A 25618-nucleotide genomic window follows, 5' to 3' on the forward strand; every position below is an offset into this window, starting at 1 on the left:
GAGTGAACGAGGTCAATGTCATCTTTTCTTCCCCTCTAGTGGGACGTCATTACTAATTACACGCAATTACCCGAGAAGATGAGTCCGTCCGGGGGGATGTACGCGGGCTAAATCCTTTCAGGGATCAGGTGTCAGCAGGGGGGCCTGTCAGGTGGGAAGCATCCTTTGTGTGTGCTGTCAGCTCTCTCCTCGGGGGTAAAAGGTCACATTAGCCGTCCATTGAAGACGTCTGGGGTCAAGAAGGCTCCATGCTGTGAGGAGCACTCCTTCTCTAATTCCCCCCCCCCCCCGGAGCATCCTGAGTCATCATTGTTAGCATGGATTTAGCCTGTTACTAGCAATATGGTTTGTACGATACGATATGATAATACTTTGTCAGAGCAAGTCTGAAATCTGTCTTCCATCCCAAGCAGCTCTATTTACAAACATCACAGACAAGACATCAGGACAGGACATCAAGACAGGACCCACAATTAAAATAAAAATACATATATTCATCATGACATTACAGCAACAGACGACAACATTTAAGGCCCATAAGCGTGCATTCGGTCCGGGATTTAATGCCTGGTTCAGTTCTAGGATTGACTAATGAACAAAAGAGTAATGGAGCAGCATCCATTTGTCTGGGCTGCCCCTCAGTCTCCGATACTTACTTGTAAGTTTCCCCACTCTGCAGACATAACTAAGGACAAAGTACAACGTACATAAAGTACAAACTTATCTTTACTTCTTGTTTTTAAATTCACATTCAATCAACAATCCACAAATTGATGCATTTTTTGTAAAAAAATATTATTTAAAAAAGTCAGTGCGTTGAGGTCATCTGTAGAAGACCAGGAAGGAGGACATGATGATGTACCCCGGGTCCTTGGTGGGGTTGGGGTCCCGGCCCTCGAACAGGCCGTAGTACAGGATCTTGTTGGACAGCTGGCCGCTCATGTCCAGCTGGGGAGGCACACAGGGTTTAGCTACGACGAGATTGATCCAATGTCCCCCCGGTCTCATTCATCCAAGGACGAATTACCGTGGATTGTGATGAGGGCTGGGTGACTAATCGAATTTTGATTGCGATTTCGATTTTAGCGTCAAACGATCACAAAACTAATATAATGATTTTTTTTTTTTTTTCATTAAATGTTTTATAGAAAGTGCAGGACAGCTAGATACATATCTGTAAATTATTGTAGAATTGAACATTTTCTTTTTTTACCATTTTTTTTGGGAGACATGCTGAACAAATACATCATGTTTTCAAACTCAAAAATAATCGTTTGAATAATCGTGAGTTCAATATTGACCAAAATAATTGTGATTATGATTATTTCCATAATCGAGCAGCCCTAATCCAGATGCACGTCACTAGCGAGCCGGTGGGGGGGGTCGGGTGTCTAGCTCATAAGGATGCATACAAGTAGACTGCGGACATTGGGATTCGAATCCAGTATCTTTTGGCTGGGAATCGAACACCATAGCCACTAGACGTCCATGTCGGTTATACAAACCCAAATCTCCTGTTCATTCCATATCATATTTATGCTAATGGGAGGTAGGACATCGTGATGTAGCCGACAGGTAGACTGCTGCGGACATCGGGATTTGAACCCAGTACCTTTTGGCCGGGAGGCGAACACCCTTGCCACTGCTATGGGGTAGAGAGGAAGGGGGTAGAACATTTTAATAAAGCAGACAGGCTCCCTGCTGCGGACATTGCAGGCTTCGAATGCGGTGCCTTCTCGGAACCTAAGGGGTCAGAACCCCCCCTCCGCCCTGGCCCATAGCCTTCTCCTTCGGCTGCCGCTGAGGGAGGGGGGCCCGCTCACCAGAGCTCACCACTCACCTGCCCCGTGACGTCCGTGACCCAGGGCCGGACAGGCAGCCCGCAACACCAGCCCGCCCGCCCGGACAGCCAGGTGCCGTACTCGTTGGGCACCGCCCCCTGCCGGACCCGCCGGGTACAGCCCAACGGGGAGCCTGGAACCACAACCGGTAGAACCGTGAGAACCGTGAGAACCGTAAGGACCGGCAGAACAGATAGGGCCATTAGAACCATTAGAACAGTGAGGACTGTTAGAACCATTAGAACAGTGAGGACTGTTAGAACGGTTAGAACCATTAGAACAGTGAGGACTGTTAGAACGGTTAGAACCATTAGAACAGTGAGGACTGTTAGAACGGTTAGAACCATTAGAACAGTGAGGACTGTTAGAACCCTTAGAACCATTAGAACAGTGAGGACTGTTAGAACCCTTAGAACCATTAGAACAGTGAGGACTGTTAGAACCGTTAGAACCATTAGAACAGTGAGGACTGTTAGAACGGTTAGAACCATTAGAACAGTGAGGACTGTTAGAACCGTTAGAACAGTGAGGACTGTTAGAACCCTTAGAACAGTGAGGACTGTTAGAACCCTAAGAACCATTAGAACAGTGAGGACTGTTAGAACCATTAGAACAGTGAGGACTGTTAGAACTTAGAACCATTAGAACAGTGAGGACTGTTAGAACCATTAGAACAGTGAGAACGGTTAGAACCATTAAAACAGTGAGGACTGTTAGAACCATTAGAACCATTAGAACAGTGAGGACTGTTAGAACCGTTAGAACAGTGAGGACTGTTAGAACCCTTAGAACCATTAGAACAGTGAGGATTGTTAGAACCGTTAGAACAGTGAGGACTGTTAGAACCCTTAGAACCATTAGAACAATGAGGACTGTTAGAACCATTAGAACAGTGAGGACTGTTAGAACCGTTAGAACCATTAGAACAGTGAGGACTGTTAGAACCGTTAGAACAGTGAGGACTGTTAGAACCCTTAGAACCATTAGAACAGTGAGGACTGTTAGAACCGTTAGAACAGTGAGGACCGTTAGAACAGTGAGGACCGTTAGAACCCTAAGAACCGTTAGAACAGTTAGAACCTTTAGAACCCTTAGAATCCAGGGGGCCAAGCGGATTGGATGGCAGTGTAGGGAACAGACGACATATAGCCTGTGATTGGAGATGATTTAACATTAGCCAACTAATCCACCATTAATGACCCTGAGCATGTCAATGATCCTCCAGGCTGTTCACCGCTCACCTGCGTCACTGAACTCCAGGCTGTTGTTGATGCCGTTGACGGGGAAGGTGTGGGACGTGACGCAGAACTCCCCGCAGTGGCGGTCATCGCTGCCGTGGGCAGTGATGACGGCGTACAGCAGGACCTGCCGGCCAGATCACTCTCATCGTAAAGACGCAGTTTAGTACACTGGCAGTTCAGCTGAGACAAGCTTTATATCAGTGTAATATGTTAAAAATACAACATTTAGATTCACATTTAGATCCTTTAGTACACGCTTTTAACCAAAGTGACTTACAATAAGTACATTCGTCAGACGAAGGAGAAACAACTATATATCGCTGTCGGTACAGTAAGGATGTTCAGAGAAACAAGTGTAACAAGCACTAACAATTGTTTGGTTAACCAATTCCCTGTGTACAACAATAACACATAATAAATAAGCAATAAAGGGTAAAGATAAGTAACAATCACACAACCCACACTTGGTTAGAAAAAGACAAAGTCAATTGTTGCTTGGAACAGATTTTATATCCAAGAAACTAAAAATAATAATATATAAATGGATTTCTTTAACCTTCTTCGTGGAGTCTGGGATGGGGATTGTGATTGGCTGGCGCCCCGTGTTGTAGTTCTTGTCAAACACTCTGCCACCATATAAGGGCATCACCCAGAAGGGGAAGCTCTGCTCTCCCCCCTCCCCAGTAACTGAAAAATAAAAAGAACCAGTGTTTACATCTCCAGCAGAAGCAAAATAACATGAAGCCAGTACACACACAATGGATTAGAAAGCACTGAAACAGAAAGGTTTCAGGAAACTATTGATTTATTAATAAGTATTTTGGTTGGTACTTTTCCATTAACGGCATCTCGTGTCTGTTATTATCATCCATTTGTCCAATGGTCAGTCGTCGCCACGGCAGCGTTGGGTACCTGGGCTCTGGGGGGGCCTGAAGCGCAGGTTGAGGGAGACCACCCAGGGCATGGCCCACCAGGGGTGCTTCATGGTGAAGGTGCAGCGACCCGCGCCCAGCAGGTGGGTGAGGGGGGACACGTCCGTCAGCCAGCGGCCGGACCCCCTGTCCAATCACAGGACAGACCCGGCATCACTCAGAGGATGACCACTACTGAAGGAAACTCATTGGCTGAACCGGAAGGGGGGGGGGGGGGGGGGGGGGTTGGCTTATTGAGGAGGTAGAACGGGTTGGCTTGTAACTGGAAGGTTGCTAGTTTGATCCCAGAGTGTCGAGGTGTCCCTGAGCAAGACGCCTCACCCTCACTGCTCCAAACGAGCGGGCTGTCGCTGTGTGTGGTTGACTCCGCCGTCAGTGTGTGAATGTGTGTATTAATGGTTGTAAGTCGCACGGTTAAAAGCATCTACTAAATGTAAATGAAAGGCTATATCAATATTGAAGAACATTGTTAAACATATTGGCATCCAGGATTTGGTTCAATTTGGGGACCATTGTAACACATATTGGCATGATTTTTTTCTTACCACATGGGGACCGTGCTAACATTGTGTGGACATTGTTGCACACATTGGAAAAAAGTGCCAATGTGGGGACCTTATTCCCGCACGTAAAAGGTCTGTAACGTCAGCTCTGCTTTATGACATGGCCAAGTTTTGGTTGCATCGTGGTTAAAGAGCACCTATTATGCTTTTTCAACTTTTATGACCTATAAACATTGTTATAATGATTTATAGTTATAGTTAACCATACTTAAGTGTCAAATAATGTCGTACATGCATTTAGACGTATTCCCTGCTGACCGTCTGGGGCGGCTGTGCAGAGCGCTAAACACTAGGGACACCGGTCGCCATTCACTTGTTCAAAAATTTCCAGGATTTATCTACGTAGAACAATCCGGATTTTCCTTGTATGGTAATGCTGCAACATGCTCTTGCGGAAGGTAACCAATCACAACGGAGTGGGGTTGGTAGGAGGGGGGGCGAGGGGGCGGAGACGGACGAAGCCGAGTGTGGACAGAGAACGCTGAAAGCGCCCGGATGAGAGGAAGAGTTTCCCCGAAAATCGACGTGGTTTTTTGTGCCGTGATTCGTGTCAGGTTGCTCTATAGGAGTCGTCAATAAGCAAATGAAGACCAGAAAAGTAGTATAATAGGAGACCTTTGGGTTCTGGCTGGAGGTTACCTGCGGAAGGCGCTGATCCAGCGGCCCAGCTCCACGTTGCAGTAGGGGCCCAGTTGGTCGCAGCACACCAGTAGCTGAACCGTGTGGTCCCAGTGGGCGCAGCTCATGTCCCGGCGGCCCGGGCAGGACAGCGCCGCGTCCAGCTCCAGGGTGTCCGAGAGCAGCATGTCTGGGGGGCGGGCCGTCGGGAAGGAGAGGAGCATTATGGTTTGTTAAAGTGCAATGCAGCGTACTTTCTGGATGCCAATGATGCGATGTAAAATCTTTGCATCAGATCGTTTTTTTTTCGTATTTTACAATACGCTAAATGTAGTATATTGGTTATACTAACATTAACCAGACTGACCCAGACGTTACTTTTTACTTATTTATTGAAAACCCAAAGACCTGGCTCTCCCGCACAGCGACCGCACATCAACTGGCTAGCTCAGGATAGCTAGGTAGCTAGTAGGTTACTTCAAACAGCAATAGCAAAACTACCCCTAGTGGTCAGATGTAAGTATCCAACTCTACAACACTAAGTATAAAACAAATAGTAGTAATTAAAAAGGGCCTTCCAACATTCCACCTTTGAATGGATATCACTACAGGCAACGATATAGCAATAAACGCTAGCGTCTCGGTTAAAAGGTACCTGGCGATAGCTCCACTGTAGCGACGGCCCCCTTGTGTCCGTGCATCACGACCCTGTCGAAGACCGGGACCACCTGGGCCGGAGCCAGGAGCCGGGTCCGCAGACCCTCAGAGAACTCAAACCTATTGGGTAGCACCAGAACAACATTGTAAATGGACTGCATTTATACCACAATTTTCTAACCGTTGGCCACTCAACGTGCTTTACAGTATCGCCTAACATTCACCCATTCACGCACACATTCACACACCGACGGCGGAGTCAACCACGCAAGATGAGGGCCAGCTCAGCGGGAGCAGTCAGGTCGATGTGCCTTGCTCAGGGACACCTCGACACTCAGCTAGGAGGAGCAGGGGATCGAACTAGCAACCCTCCAGTTACCAGCCCACCCGCTCTTCCTCCTGAGCCACATGCCGCTGGTTTGCTCACAACAGTGTTTGGCCTCTGATGACTGTGGAGGTGTAATCACCACTCGGCTGACGTTACCATTGGGCCTGCCAGTTGAGGAAGCTAAAAGAGGGATAGAGGAACCCGCCCATCTCCGACAGCGCCCCCTGCTGGTCGACGGCGATGAAGGCATGCGGAGACGGCGTGCCCTGGAAGGAGACGTTGACCACTTGTCCGAGTCTAGAGGAGGAGAGAGACGTCAGAGGTTAAAATGTGGTTCATATGGTTAAAAGATCACTTCTTCACGAAGCCACACTGAAACTGTAGTCTCCTCCATTTTAGTGATCATCCTATCTAAAAGGTCAAAACAGGATCAATATGTGCAGAATTGTAGAAATAGAAATGACCAATATGCCAATTTTAAAATCTAGATATGCAAAATCCTACAAATATGTTCACATAACAAATTGATTACGCTTGATAATATAAAATCCATACATCCTTTGTCAAGACAAATAGACTTAGAGTCTCCCAGTCTGACCCTAAACCCATTCATTTGCTCTGGGGGGCTGAGAGTGAATCCCTACCCTAGGGCCTCGATCACGGACCCCTCCCGGTGGACCATGGAGGCCGGCACGTCCGGCAGCTTGGTGGAACACTCCTCCTCCCCCTGGCAGTTCATGTTCTGCAGGGGCCGGCCTTCCGGGGCCCACACCAGGACTCCAGAGGCGTTGGACTGGGCCATGCTCTGCACCTGACCTCACGGAGACACACACAGGGTCAGGGGTCAGAAAGTCAGGAGGTCAGCAGGTCAGGAGGTCAGCAGGTCAGGAGGTCAGCAGACAGGAGGTCAGAAGGTCAGGAGGACAGCAGGTCAGGAGGTCAGCAGACAGGAGGTCAGAAGGTCAGAAGGACAGCAGGTCAGAGGGTCAGGAGGTCAACAGGTCAGGGGGTCAACAGGTCAGGAGGTCAGCAGACGGGCTGTGTGGGGGCTCCATTGTGTTCAGAGGATGGACCCCACACCTTGGTAAAGAAGGAGCAGTTCCCCTCAGAGACCCAGGCCACGCGGCCGGCCACGCGGTCCGAGGGCTCACACCCCTCTCCTGCGTCCACCAGGTGGTACGACCCGTGACCCCAGTTGTCCAGCCAATCGTATCTGGCGTCCAGGCGTTTCACGATCAGCGGCATCTTCCAGCCTGTGAAATAAACAACTTTAAGTTTTATTAATAAAGGCAACTATTATACATTTTACTGTAAGCTTTTTTTTAAATGTGTATGTTATGCAGTGTATATGGTTAGTTAGTTAGTTAGGCCTTTAAGTTCCCTAGGGAACATAGGCCATCGATGAAACTCCTCCATCCTCGTATATATACTGTATATGGTGCATTACCATAAACATGGCACCCTCACTAAAAGGCAGTAAAAGTATTAGAAGGTAAAAGAGTAGAGAGTCAATTCTTAAATCAACTTGTGGAAAGGTGTTAAGCCCATGATTTGAATGTACTGTACTGTCGCTGCTTCATCATGCTCTGGGGCGACATTGCCCACCCACCCTCGCTGGTGAAGGCAGCCTGCGCCAGGCCACATCTGGGCCGCGTGCAGACCCAGCTGTAGAGTACTGCGGGGATCCAGTTTCCCAGGGCGAACACCGGGACGGGTGAGAAGTGCAGCCTGGAAAGCACCTCTTCTCTCCTGTCGAGGTCAACGTCCTATTAACAGGTGCAATCGGAGCGTGGGGAGTTTTCCGAATCACTTCAAGCCGGTGTAGAGATATTTGACTTGTTGTTACCCGTGCTGCAGGGCCGCTCGCTGCACCTTCCTCCTCATCCACAGCGCGTCATCCGCGGCCGAGTCGTCCAGCGACAGGAACAGGACCTGCGTGCTGTCTGGGAGGTCTAGGACCAGGGCGGATAGGGAGGAATCGTTGTTCCACAGGCACTCTAAAAACCCTGACTTGTGTGTGAACGCGTGGATGATCAGAGCGCCGTGCAAAGCCCCCGGGGAATAGCTGAGCTCCCCGTCCAGGGTGGGGACTCGGAAGGCGGGGGCGGTGTCCCCCGGTTCGACCCCCCAGTGTTTGGTCTCGGAGCTGAGATCTACCGTGCTTTGGTCGAGGTCTTGGTCGCTTCCCTCACCCAGAGTCACACGTGATGTCATCAGTGTTACGACGAACCAAAGCTGCAAGCTCTCCTTGGAGGAGCGTGCCATGTTTTCGTCGTTCAATTGACAGAAACGAAAGTGAAAGAGCAACAACACCGGGACAGTGCTCCTACAGTAACGCCGCGAACCGCGCTTGGTTCCATCATAAAGGTAGCTTTTGCAGGCCAGGTGACTTATGGCTAAGAACCTAGGTTAAAAACTAGTAGAAGGGTTAAATGCGCGCCAACAGCCCTTTCCACCAAATAATTCGTTGGATAAATGGGCGTGTGGCCTGGCTACGGTGGCCGCAGTCGTGCAAAAATCATATTGGGTTCTCAAGGCATTAGTCTTTTGAGCTAGACCTTTTTATACCTCATCATGGTGCACGCAAATTGTGGTCAATGAGGGTGGGTTGAGGAATGTTAGGTTGTGTTCTCTAATCCAATACATGATAAATAATACAGAAATATAATAAATAATAAAGAGTGGCAACTTTCAGCGCAATGATGTGGGGGAAAGTTGCGCACCACTATCACTTGACTCAGTACACATCTTCATATGATAATCAGATCGAGCGGTGCGTAAATGCACACCGCGCGTAAAGGCGCGTAGGCTACCGCCCCCTTGGTCACTCCTTTCAATTCAGGCATAATCCGGTAATGGACTGAGAATAGTTTATGATAAACGATTCTGAGTTCATTCTGCTTGCTTCGTCATTCAAGATGAGGATATTTCAGGTTTCGCTCCTTCTCGCTTTTCTTTTGACTAACGTCGTTTCTCAAGACGATCCGGACGAGAGTTGGTCGATCGGTAAACAGGTGAGTTTAACAAACCTGTACTTTAATCTTACTAAGAACACGGGTTCAACGACGCTACGGTATCTATAGAGGAATCCTCTATTTACCATGGGAATCTAAAATAGGTTTTCCTTCCACTCTTTGACCAAAGCACAGATGGCCCCGTTGGGAATCCAATGCAGAAGTCCTGAGGAGCCGAAAGCGACGACCAAGGAAACATCGATACATGCCCAGAAACAGAGCTTCTGGTACACTGCTTCCCCTTTAAACGTCCAATACAGTTAGACTACTCTTAAAATACAAGAGACAGTCCCTCACAATTTCGGAAGCAGTGAGCCTTACAGCCAATAATTAATGTTTGCTTCGTTGATGTTCATGTGGATCTTCTTACCCCCAGGACATAAATCCCAAAACTTCATCGGACTGATGGGAAAACGGAGTTTTGAAGAAGAAGGTAGGTTGTGAAGACATTTCTTTACTGTGTAAAATCAAACGTTAGGTTAGGCCTACTATATTATGTCTGGTGTTTAAAGGACAACTTCTACCCTGCAGGGATCCGGAGCAAATTCTACAAGAAGATAAAGCTCCCGTTCTTTTTGGATATATTATTGCTGCAATAAATGTGTTTAGGTTGTTTCATATTGTGTCATATTCAGCGGAGAATCTCAAGACTGAGGGGCAGGTTGGAGACAGTTGTATATGTACCAGTTCACGTCAGGGGTTCATTTCCCGGCATCATTTTTGTAATAAGCGGGATGTATGGCTATGTTTGTCCATCTGTTGCCCATCTGTTCTTACAGGTTGGAATAAATTATGATATAGCCGCAACCCTAAGGAACATTGCACATATTGACCTGACTTTGTGAAGTTAACTACAAATGTTTGGAAGTAATATAAGACAGGGATCTACCACTGGATTGGGAACACTGAATTTGGCATATTTATGTGTTTTATTTCGTTTTGGCCTTATTGATTGTAACTGTTATGAAATAATGCAAGATATTTCTGAACTTCAAATAACATCCAAGTGGTATTCCAAGTCTGTGTTTCATCATTTGAAAAATAATATTCATATAATTTTGACCACGCATTTATTCTAGAGGCCACATCTTTTGGAGTTGTTCTGAGCACTTTACTGATCCTAACGGAACATTAAAGCCCCTGGGAAACCTTCCAGCTATACTGCGCTCTGGCGCCATCTAGTGTCCACCATTAATACCACAAAACGAGCGTTTGTAAAATGGACTTGAACCATCAAATCTCAATGACATGCACTCTACAATAAAGCGAAAACAAATCCATATTATCACAGGTTTATTAAGTGACTTTGTACATTACAAATGAAAAATAAAATTAAAAATACAGAGATAAGAGTACATAGCCCAAGAATCTTCGATGTCGACTTCTCCATTTCCCACCAACATTATTTCCACTGTTACTGAAATAATCTTTCCCTGCCCTGGCTGACCATTTATCGGATGTCTTCCAATAAACGGTTCAACCAGAGGGCTTGCTGCTCTCGGGTCGATGAGAAATGATCCACACATACAAAATAATCATGGATCACTTCGGCTGGCTCGGTAAATATAAAAAAATAAAAATAAACTGAAATATATAACACTCATCAAGTTATACACGGTGGTCCGAGGCTAATGGCGATAGCTAAAGACAGAAGTCAACGTTACGTTTCGGGGGACGGGGAGGCGGAGCCGTTTGGTTTGTTATTGCTGGAAAAAAAGTCCAAGGTGCGTGTTATCCAAGCGCTAGTATTTGCGGGACGTGGGTCGCCGGTGCCTCCCTGACGTCGCGACGAGAGACGACGGTATTCCCGTGACGTAAGACGGGATTCCCGTGACGTTAGACGGGATTCCCGTGACGTTAGACGGGATTCCAGTGACGTTAGACGGGATTCCCGCCCATGCACAACGGGATTCCCGTCCACACTCGACGAGATTCCCGTTCACACTCGACGGGATTCCCGTTCACGTTCGACGGGATTCCCGTTCACGTTCGACGGGATTCCCGTTCACGTTCGACGGGAATCCCGTTCACGCGTGATGAGAATCCAGTTCACGCTCGACGGGAATCCAGTTCACGCTCGACGGGAATCCCGTTCACGCTCGACGGGAATCCCGTTCACGCTCGACGGGAATCCCGTTCCCGCTCGACGGGAATCCCGTTCACGCTCGACGGCAATCCCGTTCACGCTCGACGGGAATCCTGAGACGCTCGACAGGATCCCGTGACTCGCTGGTCTGGCTTTTTGGTTTCTTTATTTTTTCTACTTCGATACCTCACACGGGGGGGGAGCAGAGCTACCGTGTTAGTTTACGTCTTCAGACTCGTGACCTGTGAACCAATACAATTCAACCTGTTTGATTGTACAACTGTTAGACACACGCGCGTGTGTGTGTGTGGGGGGGGGGGGCATGTGTTGGTGGGGGTAACTATGAAACTCCTTACAATTCTAGACGGGAGTTGTCCAACCTGGCAGGGGGGGGTAACTGATAGCGATGGGAGGGCGGGGCATAGGGACCGTATTCATCATAACAATAATAACAACAACAATAATAATAATTATAATAATAATGGGTTTGGCCTTTCTAAAGATGGTGTTATTTAGTCGTTCTTCTGTTATTCGGCCCCGTTAAAGGTCAACACGTTGGCTGAGACCCAAGGTGGCCTAGCATTGAGGGGTAGGGGGCGGGATGGGGGCGCTCTGGTTGCAGTTCACACAACAGGACATGCAGAGCCCCACCTTAACACCTGCTCTTCACCCACTGTACCGCCCTCTGGTGGCCGCGAGGAGAAGCACAGTCCCACAGGTGGTGATGGTTGGGTGTAAGAGAGAGGGGTAGAGCGAGAGAGGGAGGGAGAAAGCTGGAGAGGGGGGGGGGGGGGGCAGTGCCGCAGACCGTTGGGTGTCCTGACCGGAAATGTTGGCAAACGCACCGACACCTGGGAGGGGGGGGGGTAGCACCGTCGCACTGTCCTTGTTTAAAAGATCTTGCCTTTCTTTTTGTTTTTCTCCAAGGTTCTGAGAGAGAGAGAGAGAGAGAGAGAGAGAGAGAGAGAGAGAGAGAGAGAGAGAGAGAGAGAGAGAGAGAGAGAGAGAGAGAGAGAGAGAGAGAGAAAATCAGATATCACTTGTGGAGCTGAAGGCCTCGAACCAGTCTCTACTCCACCGTATAAATCAGTCTCAAATAATCTTTAATGAGATTTGTGAATGTGTGAAGCAGTCTGCAAATTTGTTTTCAGAAATTCATCAAACATACATCGGTAAATGTATAAAATAAAAATCTGTAAATGTGTACATAGATCTCAATGGCTTATCAGTATCTTCCAGCAAGTGTTTTGCTGGAAGAGCTGAAACTACAGGCAGGTCATCAGTTACAACTCAATCTGCCTGTGTGTGGTGATATATCTGTGCCGTCACAGCGATGCCACCTTCATACCAGCAGCCGGCAGTAGAGCCCTGTTATTTTAAACAAGACAATGGCGAGCTGGTCTGCGGCTGCAGTTGTGTCACAGCAAGGCAGACTACTTCATGTAACCAGAGGGGTCATGCGAAAGTATCCTTCCAGAGGCTTAAGTTATGTATTAAGCTATGTTAAGGGAAATGATCCTACGTACGTGATTCATCACAGAACAAAAATGCGTGATTATGTAATTTCATAAAACGCGTAGGCCGGTTATTGAGATGGAAAATAGTTTGGCCTTGCCTACAAATCGAGCCACGTCGTTTTAAAAAAAGGATTTCTGACGTAGTTAGACGAAGCGTGGAAGGCGTCAAGACCTCCGGTTCCCACACAAACAAAACAGTTGCAGCATTGAAAACAAATGCTTATCTGAATTTGTAAGGGCGCATGTCTCAGCCCGTCGTCTGGCGTCGACCGGGAGCTCGTGCGTCAGAGCCATCGACCGGCGCGACCGTATCTCGCGCCTGCTCTTACCTGGACGCGTCTAGTTTCTGCTGCTCCAGTCTCTGCTGCGTCTCCCAGTTGGCCCGCTCGTCCTCAAACAGACGCCGCTTCTCCTCCAGCTCCTTGTGCTGGGCCTCCAGGTTCCTCTTCATCTGCTCGTGACGCCGCTGGAGCTGCAGGGAGGAAGACCAGGAGGAGGAGGAGGGGGGAAGAGAGAGAAAGGCGGCAGGAGGGGAGCAAAGGGGAGAGAGGATTGGTGGGAAAGAGAGCAGAGAGGGGGAGGAGTGAAGGGAGGAAGAGGAAGAGCAGGAGAGGGAAGAGGAGGAGCATTGAGAAACAGTTCCTCCGGGGAGATTGACTGGCTTTAAATTGGCCAATAGAGTAGATGAGTGCGAGTACTTCTGTCCACAATCAGAATCAGTTCAATTGTATCCCTTATCCAATCTAATTTAATGGGAGCCGTCTGTGAAACATTTACATTACCTCTATCCAATTTGCATACGGACGTGTGTGCGTGTGACTGCATTGGTGCGAGTGTGTGCACGTGTGACTGCACCGGTGGGTGCGTTGGTGTGCGTGCGTGTATCTCCGCCGCCCGTTACCTCTGCCTCGGAGTCCTTGAGCTTCTGCACCTTCTCCTTGACCTTCATCTCAAACACCTGCTCCATCTCCATCTCCATCTTCTTCATCTTGGAGACGTGCTCCCGCCTCTCCTCCTCCATCTGGGCCAGCGGGCTTCTGAACACACACACACACACACACACACACACACACACACACACACACACACACACACACACACACACACACACAGTCAGGGGCCGTCCTTCAGCGTCGTCATGGCGACCTCCTCAGCAGGTGAGCGCCTAGGTTACGAGCCGAGACGGCAGGTCTTCTGGTCCCCGATTTCAGAGGGAGCAGGGTGGAGAGGGGGAGACAGGGGGAGGGACACGGGAGACGAGGGCCAATCGGCTGCGCGGCGAGGAACCCAAGCAGCCATTCAGAGAGTGGGAGGGCGGGTCAATAGGTTAGTGGTGGTCTGGACTTCGGTGTTAGGTATGAACAGAGGGTCACCCGTCACAGATTGTCAATTATTATATTATTGGTTTTCAAAATTAAGCCATTACATTCCCCGCTTTTAAAATCAGAATCCGAACACATTGAGAAACCAAATCCACCAGAATTCCCCCAGCATTGGTTTCCACGTGATTTGCATCCCCCCTGTGCTGTAGGTTGATGCCAGTCTTGGAAAAAGGTGGTCCAACAAGCGAGGTGGGGCTGGGGTACGGAAGCAGACCCAGAGAGAGAGAGAGGGAGAGATGGCGGGTAGGGGTCTGACCCGGGAGAGAGGAGCAGGGAAGGGATGGAGAGAGAGAGGGGTGGTCTGACAGAAGTGCTTTAGGTACAGCAAAACAACAAAAAGACCACTTACATTCCTTCACCTGTGTCACGTCTAAAAACAAACACATAGACACACACACAGAACACACAGAGTGCGCAGTGAGCAGACCAAGCGGCACAAACAGAGCCCAGCAAAACGACGACTGTATTGACGCTTCTGTTATGCTATGAAGCTAGGTTAGCCCTGCTGTAGGGAGGCTAGGTTAGCCCTGCTGTAGGGAGGCTAGGTTAGCCCTGCTGTAGGGAGGCTAGGTTAGCCCTGCTGGAGTGAGGCTAGGTAAGCCCTGCTGTTCTTAAGTGAGGAAGTTAAAGCTTAAGAGAATTTGAACTGCCAAATACCACAAAGAGACAGCGATAGAAACCAATGAGGCAGGGGGGGCCAAATTAATCCTTTAGATCGAGGCAGGGGCCCCTACTACTCTAGATCGAGGCAGGGGGCCCTAATACTCTAGATCGAGGCATTGGGACCCCTAATAATGTAGATCGAGGCAGGAGGGCCCCTACTACTCTAAGTCGAGTCAGGGGGGGCCCTCCTACTGTAGCTCGAGGCAGGGGGCCCCTACGAATCCTTTAATTTGAGTAAGAGGGCCCCTTCCCTATATCGAGGCAGGGGGGGCCCCTACTTACCCTCTACAGCAAGTAAGAGGGCCCCTACTCTAAATCGAGGCGGGGGGGCCCTCTTCTAGAGCCTCCAGATCGAGCCAGGTGGCCCCTACTCTAGGCCAGGACTTACTTGGTGGAATTTTGACCCTTGGCTCTGTTGTTGTCGACGCCGTTGTACGTGACTGCAGCCAGCTTCCTGCTGCGGTAGTTCTCATAGTGCACGTTGTTGGTGACGTCCTTCAGGTCCTGCATATGGGTCCTTGGGGCAGACGCACAATCCTTAGCTACACAGGCCAACACACAACAACCAAAAACGCAGAATCTTAACTTCAAATGTACCTCTAATCTTTAGACACAGACATCTCTTCACTTCAGACATCTCTTAACTAATCTCGAAGACATCCTCAAATCTTAAAGTACGCTCAGATCTTAACCCCAAATACAACTATAATCTACAAATACAGGACGACAGGGGATATGCTTTCCTGCTCTGAAACGTGGGGGGAAATTGCGAAAGCGGTCGTTCTAACGGAAACAATGAGTCAAGATTGAGACAAAGCAAATTCCCGAAACTAGAGATGAAACATGACACACTTGCATCCTAGTTTCACAACAGTACAAAGAGGAGAGTACTGCATTCTGTTACCTGATGAGCATGTCTCTGAGGATGGTGAAGTCACAGTGGTCGCCGTTCTCCACTGGGGCGGGGAGAAGAGGGAAACACAAAGAAGGACATTTTGAGGCTCAGCGAGCACCACCTCTACGGCCCGTCTGGGCCCCTAGGCTGGTCAGGGGCGACCAGGATAAGACGTCGCTGCGGGGCCCTTACCTTCCGCTACCCCCCAGGGGTACTGCCTCCCTCTGGCCCGCTTGCCGTTCACCTCGATGATGGTGTTGCTGCCGACCACAGCCAGGGGCAGCTTGTCCTGTGACACAGGCGGCAGCGTTAGCACAGAGGTGACTGGGGCGACACGAAGGGCCTTATCCACAAGTAGTAAATGGCTTTTCTAAACAGTGGCCTCTCAAAGCGCTTTACCAAAATCGCCTAACATTCACCCATTCATTCATGCACACATGCACACACCAACGGCGGTGTCAAACCATGCAAGGCAACAGCCAGCTCGTCGGGAGCAGTTAGGGTGAGGCGTCTTGCTCAGGGACACCTCGAAACTCAGCTAGGAGGAGCCGGGGATCGAACTAGCAACCTTCCGGTTACCAGCCAACCCACTCTACCATCTGAGCCACATGCCGCCCCCACAAAGCGGCCATCTCGGTTTCTAAAGACTAGCCGGGTGGGGGAACTTGAATGTAGGATTTCGCTTTCAGTTCCACCACCCACAGTGTTTAGAACCAAGATGTGCACTAGGTGGGTAGGGCTCATAAATAATAACCTTGATCTTTTTCACAAGTCTGTTCTCCTCTTCCTCGTCCGACTCGGGGAACTCGTAGATCTTGATTTTGTGCTCTTGGATTTCCCTCATGATCTGAGAAGGGGAGAAGAAGTAGAGTCGCTCAACTGCATAAGAACAGCGGCAGGTCTGTGGGGAGGCCATTTGTTCCCATGGCAACGGAAGTCGTTAGTGGGAGTTCCCTTAGAGTTGAAGCCGAGTGTGTCACAAGTTGTATACGTTCTAGTTGCAACACGAAAGACTGTGTACGACCATGTGCACGAGTCAGTGAGTTTGGACGTGAGGTAATGACGTACATTCACGCTGTCCAAGTGTTACCTGTTTCTTGAACTGTTGGCACTCTTCGGGCGTGAGCGTGTCTGCTTTTGCGATCAGCGGGATGACGTTGACCTTCTCGTGCAACCGCTTCATGAACTCGATGTCCAGGGGCTTCAGCCTGCGATGGGGAACAAGTCATTTACATTTAGGTCATTTAGCATACGCTTTTTAAACAAAGCGACTTAAATTTGTCAGAGGAAAGAGAACCAACAATATATCGCTTTCGGTACGGTAAGGATGTTCATAGAGCCAAGTGCCGAGCACCAATAATCGCTAGATTAAGCCATTCACCGTACACAACAAAGACAGCAAGGATGAGATGCTACACAATACTTAGTAAAATGTTTAAGTGCAAGGTCATACAACATAAAATAAGTGTGCGCATTAAGTGCCAGGACATACAACACACAATAAGTGTGCACATTTAGTGCCAGGACGTACAACATACAATTTTGTAAGAGGGGGTAAGAGGGGGATGCTATGCAGAGTCTAGCGATGACGTAAAGCCACTACGTAACCACCGTTTTGTCCCACTTTTGAGGCAATGACACAGAATATTGTGGGACACGGTTGTTTTAACTATCACCCTGTGTGCAAGTGTTTTCATAAATAGACAGGTATGCATTATAAAACCGGGAACATACTACTTTAATCCTACAAGTCAAGTAACTCCACTTGAGAACGTCAGCTCAAAAACAGCATTTATTGTTCAGTTTGCCTCGAGGGTGAGACTACGCTCGCATAAAAAGGTCAATTGAGGAGTGGGTTATAATTACAACGCGTGTGTTCCCGACTGAAGACGACAACACTAGAACAGCTCACGCAAGACTCCTTCACACAACCAGCCCCGCACTCACACTAAACCTCTACAGCGCTATCAGACAGATGGCGACCGCAGAGATGACCAGCGGGTCGCAGCCCACACGGTGACATAGCATTGAGTTTTTCAGATTATTGGCGAGTGTCTACATTCTGCTAAATATAGCAGCTTCCTGTCCACACGGAGCTGCTTAGACCTCCTTGGCAGGAGCACAAACACTACAAACCCAGGAATGCTTTCTACAGAAACTCGCACTTCAGACTCATGCATTCTGTAAAGCCCGAGAGATCGCACCAGCGCATAACCAGTCGGGTCGAGATACCGGCGAGAAAGCCAACATTGTATCGCCCGTTTAGCGCGAGGAATGCAACGTAAACACGATCCAGTTTTTCTTTGTTATTCGCTCGGTTGGGAAAACACAGCCACACTGGTCTCCCACTGAGGCTGAGGGTGGCGGGTGTTTGAGGGCGGCGGTGGTGGGTTTGTGGGAGGGTGGGGGTGGTGGTGGTGCTGGCGCGTTGAGGACACGTCAGGACTTTTGACCCAGCTCTCATGGCCCCCTCCGTGGGTTCCCACTGCGCGGAGTTAGCGCTGTTGATGTTAGCGCTGGAGCCTTCAGGGCTAAACACAAACAGCCGAGTACAGCTGGGACCCCGGGGGTCGCCTCGCTCCAGCCTGAGAGCAGTCAGCGGCTCTGCTGTGGGAACGCTTGAAGAGCGGCCGTGTCTATGAATTTGAATGCGTGCAAATAAGGTGCGTCCTTGTTTGGGTGAGCGTATGCTGCCGCGTGGGAACGAGAGCTAGGTGTGTTTGTGTGTGTGTGTGTGTGTGCGTGTTTTCCTATGTGTGTGTGTGTACAATGCGTTCAAGGCTGGAGTATTGCGTGTCTAGAGACGGGTTTGCTTGTACAAACAACACGTTTACGAGGATGAACAGAATGGACCCAAGGCCAGAGGAGGAGATGGAGGACAGAGAAAGGGGACAGAGATAACAAAGGAGGAGGAGAGAGGCTTATCTAGTGCTCACTATGTACCCTGGACACCAGGAGGGAGGGATAGGTGCATTTGCATACGCGCTAATTGAGAGGTTTCACACAGAACACACAATCCATCCAAACAGACCATGCCAAGGAACAACCACAAAAGCCCTGCAACCAAACAGACTGAGTCTCTCTCTCTCTCTCTCTCTCTCTCTCTCTCTCTCTCTCTCTCTCTCTCTCTCTCTCTCTCTCTCTCTCTCTCTCTCTCTCTCTCTCTCTCTCTCTCTCTCTCTCTCTCTCTCTCTCTCTCTCTCTCTCTCTCCCTCCTTATCCCTCTCTTCCACCCTCTAAAGCACTGGGATGCTTTAAATTGTGCTCCTCATTGCCCATTAGTACTGCAAGGCCACCCCCCCCCGGGGGAGCTCCGAGCGCCCCCACCAGAAGCCCCCGGCCCCTGGTCTTACCCGTGGCCCGAGGGGGCGATGAAGTACAGGCAGCTGTGGATGCGGCTGTCGGGCATCTGTCGTCGGTTGACCCGCGACTCCGAGTTCAGGTAGTCCTCGAACTTGCTGTCGATGTGGTCGATGACGGGTTGCCAGCTGGGTGAGGGGGAGGAGAGGAGGGGGTGAGGAAACAGAACCAAGATGGTGGCCGCTTTTACCGTTATTTACAGAAGGTCACTCAATTAGAGATGCACAGATAAAATGTTTTCCTTCCTGATTTCGATTCCATTAACGAATGCAGCATAACACCGTAGTGTTTGTGATGTTCTCTGGCTGTGTAGTAAATGAGATAGTATCAGATCGGCGCATAGACTCTTGGATACCCGATACTGGGCTTTCCAGGATTTTATCATTATCGGAACAACTCTGAACTCAATGAGGCCAAGCGCCTAGAGACCTGGACTAGAGCAACTGGTATGGGCCTGTGATTTACAGAGGGCGTCACTATAGTCTAGGACCCCCAGCGAATTATCATAACTAGTCTGTATGTTGTGTCGTCTACATTTTGCTAAGCAGGAAAGGCGTATAGAGGAGGGGATCCAAAATGGAGCCCTTCTCATACCAGTTGCTGTTGTCGACGGCGTCTCCGAAGCCAGGGGTGTCGACTATCGTCAGCAGGAGCTGAACGCCTCCTTCCTTCACTAACACCTTGGACTGCTCCACCTGGGGCCGAGAGGAGAGAGCAGAGGGAGATGAGGTCAACTGAGAGGTCTGAGAGCCAGTCTCACATCCATAGGAACCTTGTGCAACACTAAATATCTTCCCAAACGACGTTGTTTTTTGACCAACCATTGACCATTTAATCATCAACACATTGTGTACTTTACAAACATAGTAAACAGCAAAAAGAAATGAAACTATTTTTCCTTTACCTACAAAGTAAAAGTGACCTACAAAGTAAGAAGTTCAGAGTGCCAAGATTATGGCACCAAAAAAAACGCTTGACTAATAGTGATGGTTTTCTTTGGTGCACCCCCCCCCCCCCAAACTAATCAGTGTCCTTGTTTGGCCCATGAGATTGACTCTTGCCGTGATATCGCACAGGAATCGTAAAGCGTGTAGTGGCACGCCACACCGTGCCATTAGTTAGCTATGCTGAGGAGCTGGAAAAACACACACATCACGCGAGCGCTCAGACACATCAAAGCGTGTCTCCTTAAACACTTCACCCTCGTGTTGCCTATTTACGTTGGGAAGCGCGGAAACGTCAGATGTTTACGACCTGTTGTTCAGAATCGGCGTGTTGATGGTTTTACGGCTGAATAGGAAAACGAGAAATCAGGTTCACAAAAGGTCAGAAAACTAATAAAAACATCCACTAGAAAATACAATAATTTCCCCTGATCCTATTTACCTCACATCAAAGAATGTACCCTATAGCATGTCAGATGATAACCACTCCTCCTGACATAAAAGGACATAGATGTAATTACACGTTGATATAATTGACTCAGTTAACGGTTCAGCGTAGAGTAGAAAGGGTCTGAACCGGTAATACTCCAGCCATTCATCCTCGTACGTGGGTCTATGTAAAGCCCTGAATGCATCACACAAAAAAACATCAGGTTTAAACTCCTTAGTAGCACCGAGGTGATGAATCAATCTGCTATGCTCAGTCCTGGGAAACAAATACAAATAATACCACATTCAAATCAGGAGCCAACTACCTGATGCTGCAGCACAGTAAGGCCTAGCCTCACGGTACATTTTCCATGGTTAAGCTACTCTACCCATGGGTATGGGGGTAGGGGGGGTATGGGTTGTGGTAGGGCAGTATTGGGGTAGGGGTTAGAGTTTGCTGTACCTGTACAGTCTTTTTGATCCGGTGGGAGGGTCCAGGGTACTCTGATGAATACAGGTCTGTTAGGAAGAGAGAGTTGATCAACGTGGACTTCCCCAGACCCGACTCGCCTGTGGAAGATAAACACAAAGACAGATTGTGATTAAAAACACAACCTTTGTGTGTTGTTGTTGTTTTTTGCCTTGAAATGAATATCTAATTGTCAAGGGACAGCTGGATCTGGAACAGAAGATGGCACATCAGTACACCACAATACAAGGTTAGGGAATTATACAATGCAGCATGTTAAAACAGACATGGAAATATTGAGGAAAAAGAGCACGTCCACAGAAACAGGAAGGGACCACAGAAACAAACTACAAAATCCAGCTGAGGAATCAACGGCAATCAAACCCTTTTGTTTTTAATCAGAGCTGCGACCTCTCCCAGGGAGGCTAAACCAGTAAGCTGTGCTGTGTTCCGGGGGTTAGTCCATGACCGGGGCGCTAAACAGGAGAAAGCTGCTCTACCGAGTCCCAGCCAATCCCGGGTACCAGGCAGAGCAGACAACCAGCGGAGCGGAGCCAAGAATGCCAGTGGGCGATCCAAAAGGGCACCAGATAAGGACATCAATCAAATGTCAAGCTGTGGAACTCGGAGCTGGTGAGGGCGTGGCCGTCCATACAAGGCGACCGGACAACAGAGGGCTAAACACACAAGTGATAAGAGAAACAAATGTCTTATGGTCTGGGAGGCCTCTTCTAACCGGGCCATCCAGTGTTGCCAGATTGGGTAGGAGATCTGGCAACACTGACGCCAACCGTTATGGGTCCTTGTTCCCAGCCCCTGATGAATAAAACAATAAGGCTGCTGGTATCTGCCGGCCTGGCGGTTAGCCATGGGTCTGTGTTCTGCGAGCCACTGTTTACACTAGGGCTGTAATAGGAGGGGGAGGGGGGCTACCCATAGGGGACAGATCTTCCCTTGTACAGGAAAAACATCTGCTTATTACACTATAACACAATGTGGATGGATGTTGTGCAGACAAAGTAAAGTCCATCGCTCTCCTGGGTGACACTGGACAGGCCGCCGCTTCGCCACATGGCGTCTGTGGCAGACGGAAATGGGTTGGTTCTCTCTCTCTCTCTCTCTCTCTCTCTCTCTCTCTCTCTCTCTCTCTCTCTCTCTCTCTCTCTCTCTCTCTCTCTCTCTCTCTCTCTCTCTCTCTCTCTCTCTCTCTCTCTCTCTCTCTCTCTCTCTCTCTCTCTCTCATAGCGGCGCCATCACAGTGACGCACGGCAGCATGGGGACATGTGGTCAAGCAGTTCCTCAGTGCCAGAGGAAGTGCGCGTCCCAGTGGGAGTCGTTCCGTGAAGCTGTGAGTAACAATCGAGGGATAGGTGGCCCAGAAGATCTATTTTTAAGCCCGGAGCGTTCCAGTAAAATGTCTTTAAGACGAGGCCCGAAGCACTGCTTTGGCGTCATGAAGAACGACCTGCTGGTTCTGGTCTCCGTGGTAACCGTGCACGGTAGAGGGGACCTCTGTGGTCAGCCGTGTCCCCACCCCGTGGTAGAAAGGTCCCTTTTATTGGGTGAAGAGACACATCACTGGATGACAGTGGAGCTGTGAACTAGCCAGGCTTGGAGAGGGTACAAGCAGCAGAGAACTCCAAAGAGCTTGCAGGAGGGTGGGAGGGGGAGGGCGCTATTCTTAGCAGCCGGCTCTATGGGTCCCACCACAGGAAATGGTTTTGACCCACGAAAACTTTTCCCCTCCAAACAGGGTCTGATTAGCAGAGGGGAGGATCTTGGCCCTGACTTTGCACCGCCATATCCCAGCATTCCACAGGAATGCTTTTCCTTGCAATACGCAGAGCAGTGCCAAGTTAAATGTTTCTGTTCTGGTGGGAAGGGGTCGAGGGCTGTCGTGACAGAGAGATGATGAATGCAAAGAAAGGCTTCTGTGATATGGGCCCCGGCCATCAGGGAGTCTCTTGTGGTCTGTCCTGCATTCTCTTTCTCGCAGAGAGGGAGTGCGAGCGAGAGAGATAGAGACAGCGACACTCTTCCCCAAATGACTTTGAACGTGACAATCCACAACAACACTACAGTACTTTCACACAAACGGCAGCGGAATGCAAGCAAATTGCAACACTGGAGAAAAGCTTGTGTTCTTACCCACGACCATGAGAGTGAACTCAAAGCCCCTCTTGACAGACTTCCGGTACACTTGGTTCGGGAGGCTTGCAAAGCCCACATACCCCTCCAGATTCTTTTGTTGCTAGGACGAAAAAGAAAACAAATTAGACCACCATAAAGGGACATTGCAAATTATTAATTATTTATATATTATCTATTTTAATAGAACCCCATCTTTCACTCAGCCAAAATCAATGACCCCTCCCCCCCACACCACCCACTGCCAACATGGCCCATGACAGCCAACCAATAGAAGAACACATCCAGCCATACTCACAGCTGATTGGTGTGTAGATCAATACGATGTGGTTCCAACAGAGATCCGCAATGGGTCAGTTTTCCCAGGATCAGAGAGAGACAGAGACAGAAGGACAATGCAGTGAATTGTTTGAGCTGTTTTTTCAAGTTTACCAGCATTCAGCATCATTTTCTCCAGCCAGAAAAGGCTCGGTGCTAAATCACGTGCGCTCTTTTCTGGTGTAATGGCCCAGATAGTTGGCCAGTGCAATCTTCCAGTTCAATTGCTTTTTTCAGTGAGCCACCCAGTAACAATTATTCACCATTTGGATTTGATGTACCCTGAGGCTTAGAAAGTATTTCTGCCTCATATCTTAAACTAAATATTTGTTGACAACTTAGCAATGTCAACCTAGAGATAACTTAGAGATAACCCTGACACACCAATCAGGTAAACAAAGATACATTTCAACATCTTCCATGGTGTAGTTCACATCATTTCATAGAACTGATCTGTGTTCATTTGTCCCCACATGAACCCTTTGTAATTATGACCACTTCCTCTGTGAATGGTTGCAGGTGGAAGCAGGTTAGCTCAGGGTTTTGCATTTGTATATTTTTTTTAGAAATGGCTCTTATCACTGACTTGCAGCTTTCATTGTTTTCGGTTGAAAGACATGCCGTGTACGTTGAGAGAATACAAAGGCCAGGAGCCCAGTAGGCTAAACAATGTCCATCAACAGACACCGAGGCAAAGCTCAGGTACCGCATCCGTCCTCCATCGGATTAAACAGTAGAAGAGTAAATCTCTTCCGATAGTACGACCAAATAGGTGACCCATTGTCATTCCAATGACGCTTTCCGAGTTCAACTATTATTAAATACAAACTATGCACACACACACACACACACACAAACACACACACACACGACATAAAGTTTGATCATCAACATTGTCTTATAACTTGAAATCGGTATCAGGGTGTAAGAGAATCAATCCAAACTGATGTTAGCCTTAATCCAGCCTAGTGCACACACACACACACACACACACACACACACACACACACACACACAGAATAGCGAGCGTCCGCAATCTCAGCCCAAATAGCATTAAGGTTAGCCATTTAATCCAGACTCTAAATACCCTAATTAACCGTAAAGACAAATTAACCACCAAAAACCTCAAAATAACTACAATCACAAGTATCCACGTAGATACGTTCGTATATATATCCGATCAAGGACTTTGTCTACTTCTATACCAAGCTATTCCAGCACAGGAAATGACACTCCCGTTAAAGTATGCGGCTAACAGCTAGCTAACCTGAGGCTACATTTAGCCAGCTAGCAACACAGCCGACTACAGGGCGTTGGTTCCTCACACAACCCGCTAAAACCCCAAGCCCCCCGGATATATCCTCTTATTAAAACACAATTTATCAGTAGGGATCATATCAACCCGGCTCTCGGAATATATGACAGCTTCTCGAAACAGCGCTCTCACCCATAACGTTGACGTTCCCCTGCCGCCTCAGAAACCGATCATTCACAGACCGACATTCCCTTTCTACTACAACATTTGCCTACGCAGTCTGGCTTGCGTAACTGCTCTTGCGTAGGCAGTGCGTACGCTGGGAAAGGAGCGCCCAAGACAATGTGAATTGGAAAAAAAAAAGGTAGAGCCGTTGTGTTCTCGCGATGGTACGCGCGTTTCTGACCGTTTTGACGGGTTATCGCGAGAGTAATGTATATCGTTGAGTAACATGAATGTGTGTGGTAATGGCTAATGGGGATTTAATATGGTATTCATTCAGAAGTTACTTAGATATATGGATAGAGAGAGAGAGAGAGAGAGAGAGAGAGAGAGAGAGAGAGAGAGAGAGAGAGAGAGAGAGAGAGGAGATCTGTTTATAGGAGATACTGGAATTGCTATAGCATTTTACTTTTTATTTATTGATTATTTACTATTCTAATATTTGAGGTACATATATATTTTGTATTAGACGTTTTGTACTTTGACCTCCTGCTTTGGTAATGTTAATGTTCCATACCAATAAAGGTTTTCGAATATAATAAACAGATAGATGGATGGATGGATGGATGGATGGATTTGTGATTTTCTTTGGCTAATCTACAGAAGTCAGTTTGAAACTGATCGGTTGGTGTGGATGACAACCTCGAACGCTCGTGACGGAATGCAAATAGCATCCGTTGTCTCCATGGTAACCTCAACGCGGTAGCATCACCTGTTCCGATTGGTGGACGACACA

The 25618-nt window shown here is 48.5% G+C and overlaps 2 protein-coding genes and 1 long non-coding RNA gene across 6 annotated transcripts; 1 reads left to right on the forward strand and 2 right to left on the reverse strand.

Moving 5' to 3' along the window:
* Positions 1 to 473: 473 nt before the first annotated feature.
* LOC307078643 (uncharacterized protein) lies at positions 474 to 8713 on the reverse strand. Of its 2 annotated transcripts, none has more exons than XM_079740568.1 (12): positions 8027 to 8713; positions 7790 to 7929; positions 7261 to 7433; positions 6825 to 6991; positions 6337 to 6477; positions 5851 to 5972; positions 5217 to 5385; positions 3995 to 4140; positions 3639 to 3769; positions 3083 to 3206; positions 1841 to 1974; positions 474 to 948 (listed from the first exon to the last, which is right to left on the reverse strand). In XM_079740568.1, the coding sequence occupies exons 1-12, from the start codon at positions 8443 to 8445 to the stop codon at positions 823 to 825; spliced, it is 1992 nt and encodes a 663-aa protein (XP_079596694.1). In that variant the 5' UTR covers positions 8446 to 8713; the 3' UTR covers positions 474 to 822. The 2 variants fall into 2 exon arrangements, with proteins under 2 accessions (XP_079596694.1, XP_079596695.1); XM_079740569.1 differs by lacking the exon at positions 474 to 948 and adding an exon at positions 2922 to 2991 and having other exon boundaries at positions 1883 to 1974.
* Positions 8714 to 9167: 454 nt separating this feature from the next.
* Positions 9168 to 10474, forward strand: LOC307078685. Its single transcript, XR_013812003.1, has 4 exons — positions 9168 to 9194; positions 9325 to 9421; positions 9571 to 9627; positions 9726 to 10474. It is a non-coding gene; the product is annotated as an uncharacterized lncRNA (long non-coding RNA).
* septin7b (septin 7b) lies at positions 10471 to 24912 on the reverse strand. Of its 3 annotated transcripts, XM_079740587.1 has the most exons (14): positions 24842 to 24912; positions 23088 to 23181; positions 20934 to 21040; positions 19692 to 19792; positions 19091 to 19225; positions 16828 to 16945; positions 16492 to 16584; positions 15930 to 16026; positions 15747 to 15798; positions 15231 to 15359; positions 14529 to 14549; positions 13699 to 13834; positions 13127 to 13269; positions 10471 to 12210 (listed from the first exon to the last, which is right to left on the reverse strand). In XM_079740587.1, exons 1-14 carry the CDS (start codon positions 24854 to 24856, stop codon positions 12171 to 12173), a joined length of 1281 nt encoding a protein of 426 aa, XP_079596713.1. In that variant the 5' UTR covers positions 24857 to 24912; the 3' UTR covers positions 10471 to 12170. The 3 variants fall into 3 exon arrangements, with proteins under 3 accessions (XP_079596713.1, XP_079596714.1, XP_079596715.1); XM_079740588.1 differs by lacking the exon at positions 14529 to 14549; XM_079740589.1 differs by lacking the exon at positions 24842 to 24912 and having other exon boundaries at positions 23088 to 23184.
* Between the last annotated feature and the right edge of the window lie 706 nt (positions 24913 to 25618).

Source organism: Pollachius pollachius, assembly GCF_949987615.1.
Source record: "Pollachius pollachius genome assembly, chromosome: 1".
Taxonomy (NCBI): Eukaryota; Metazoa; Chordata; class Actinopteri; order Gadiformes; family Gadidae; genus Pollachius; species Pollachius pollachius.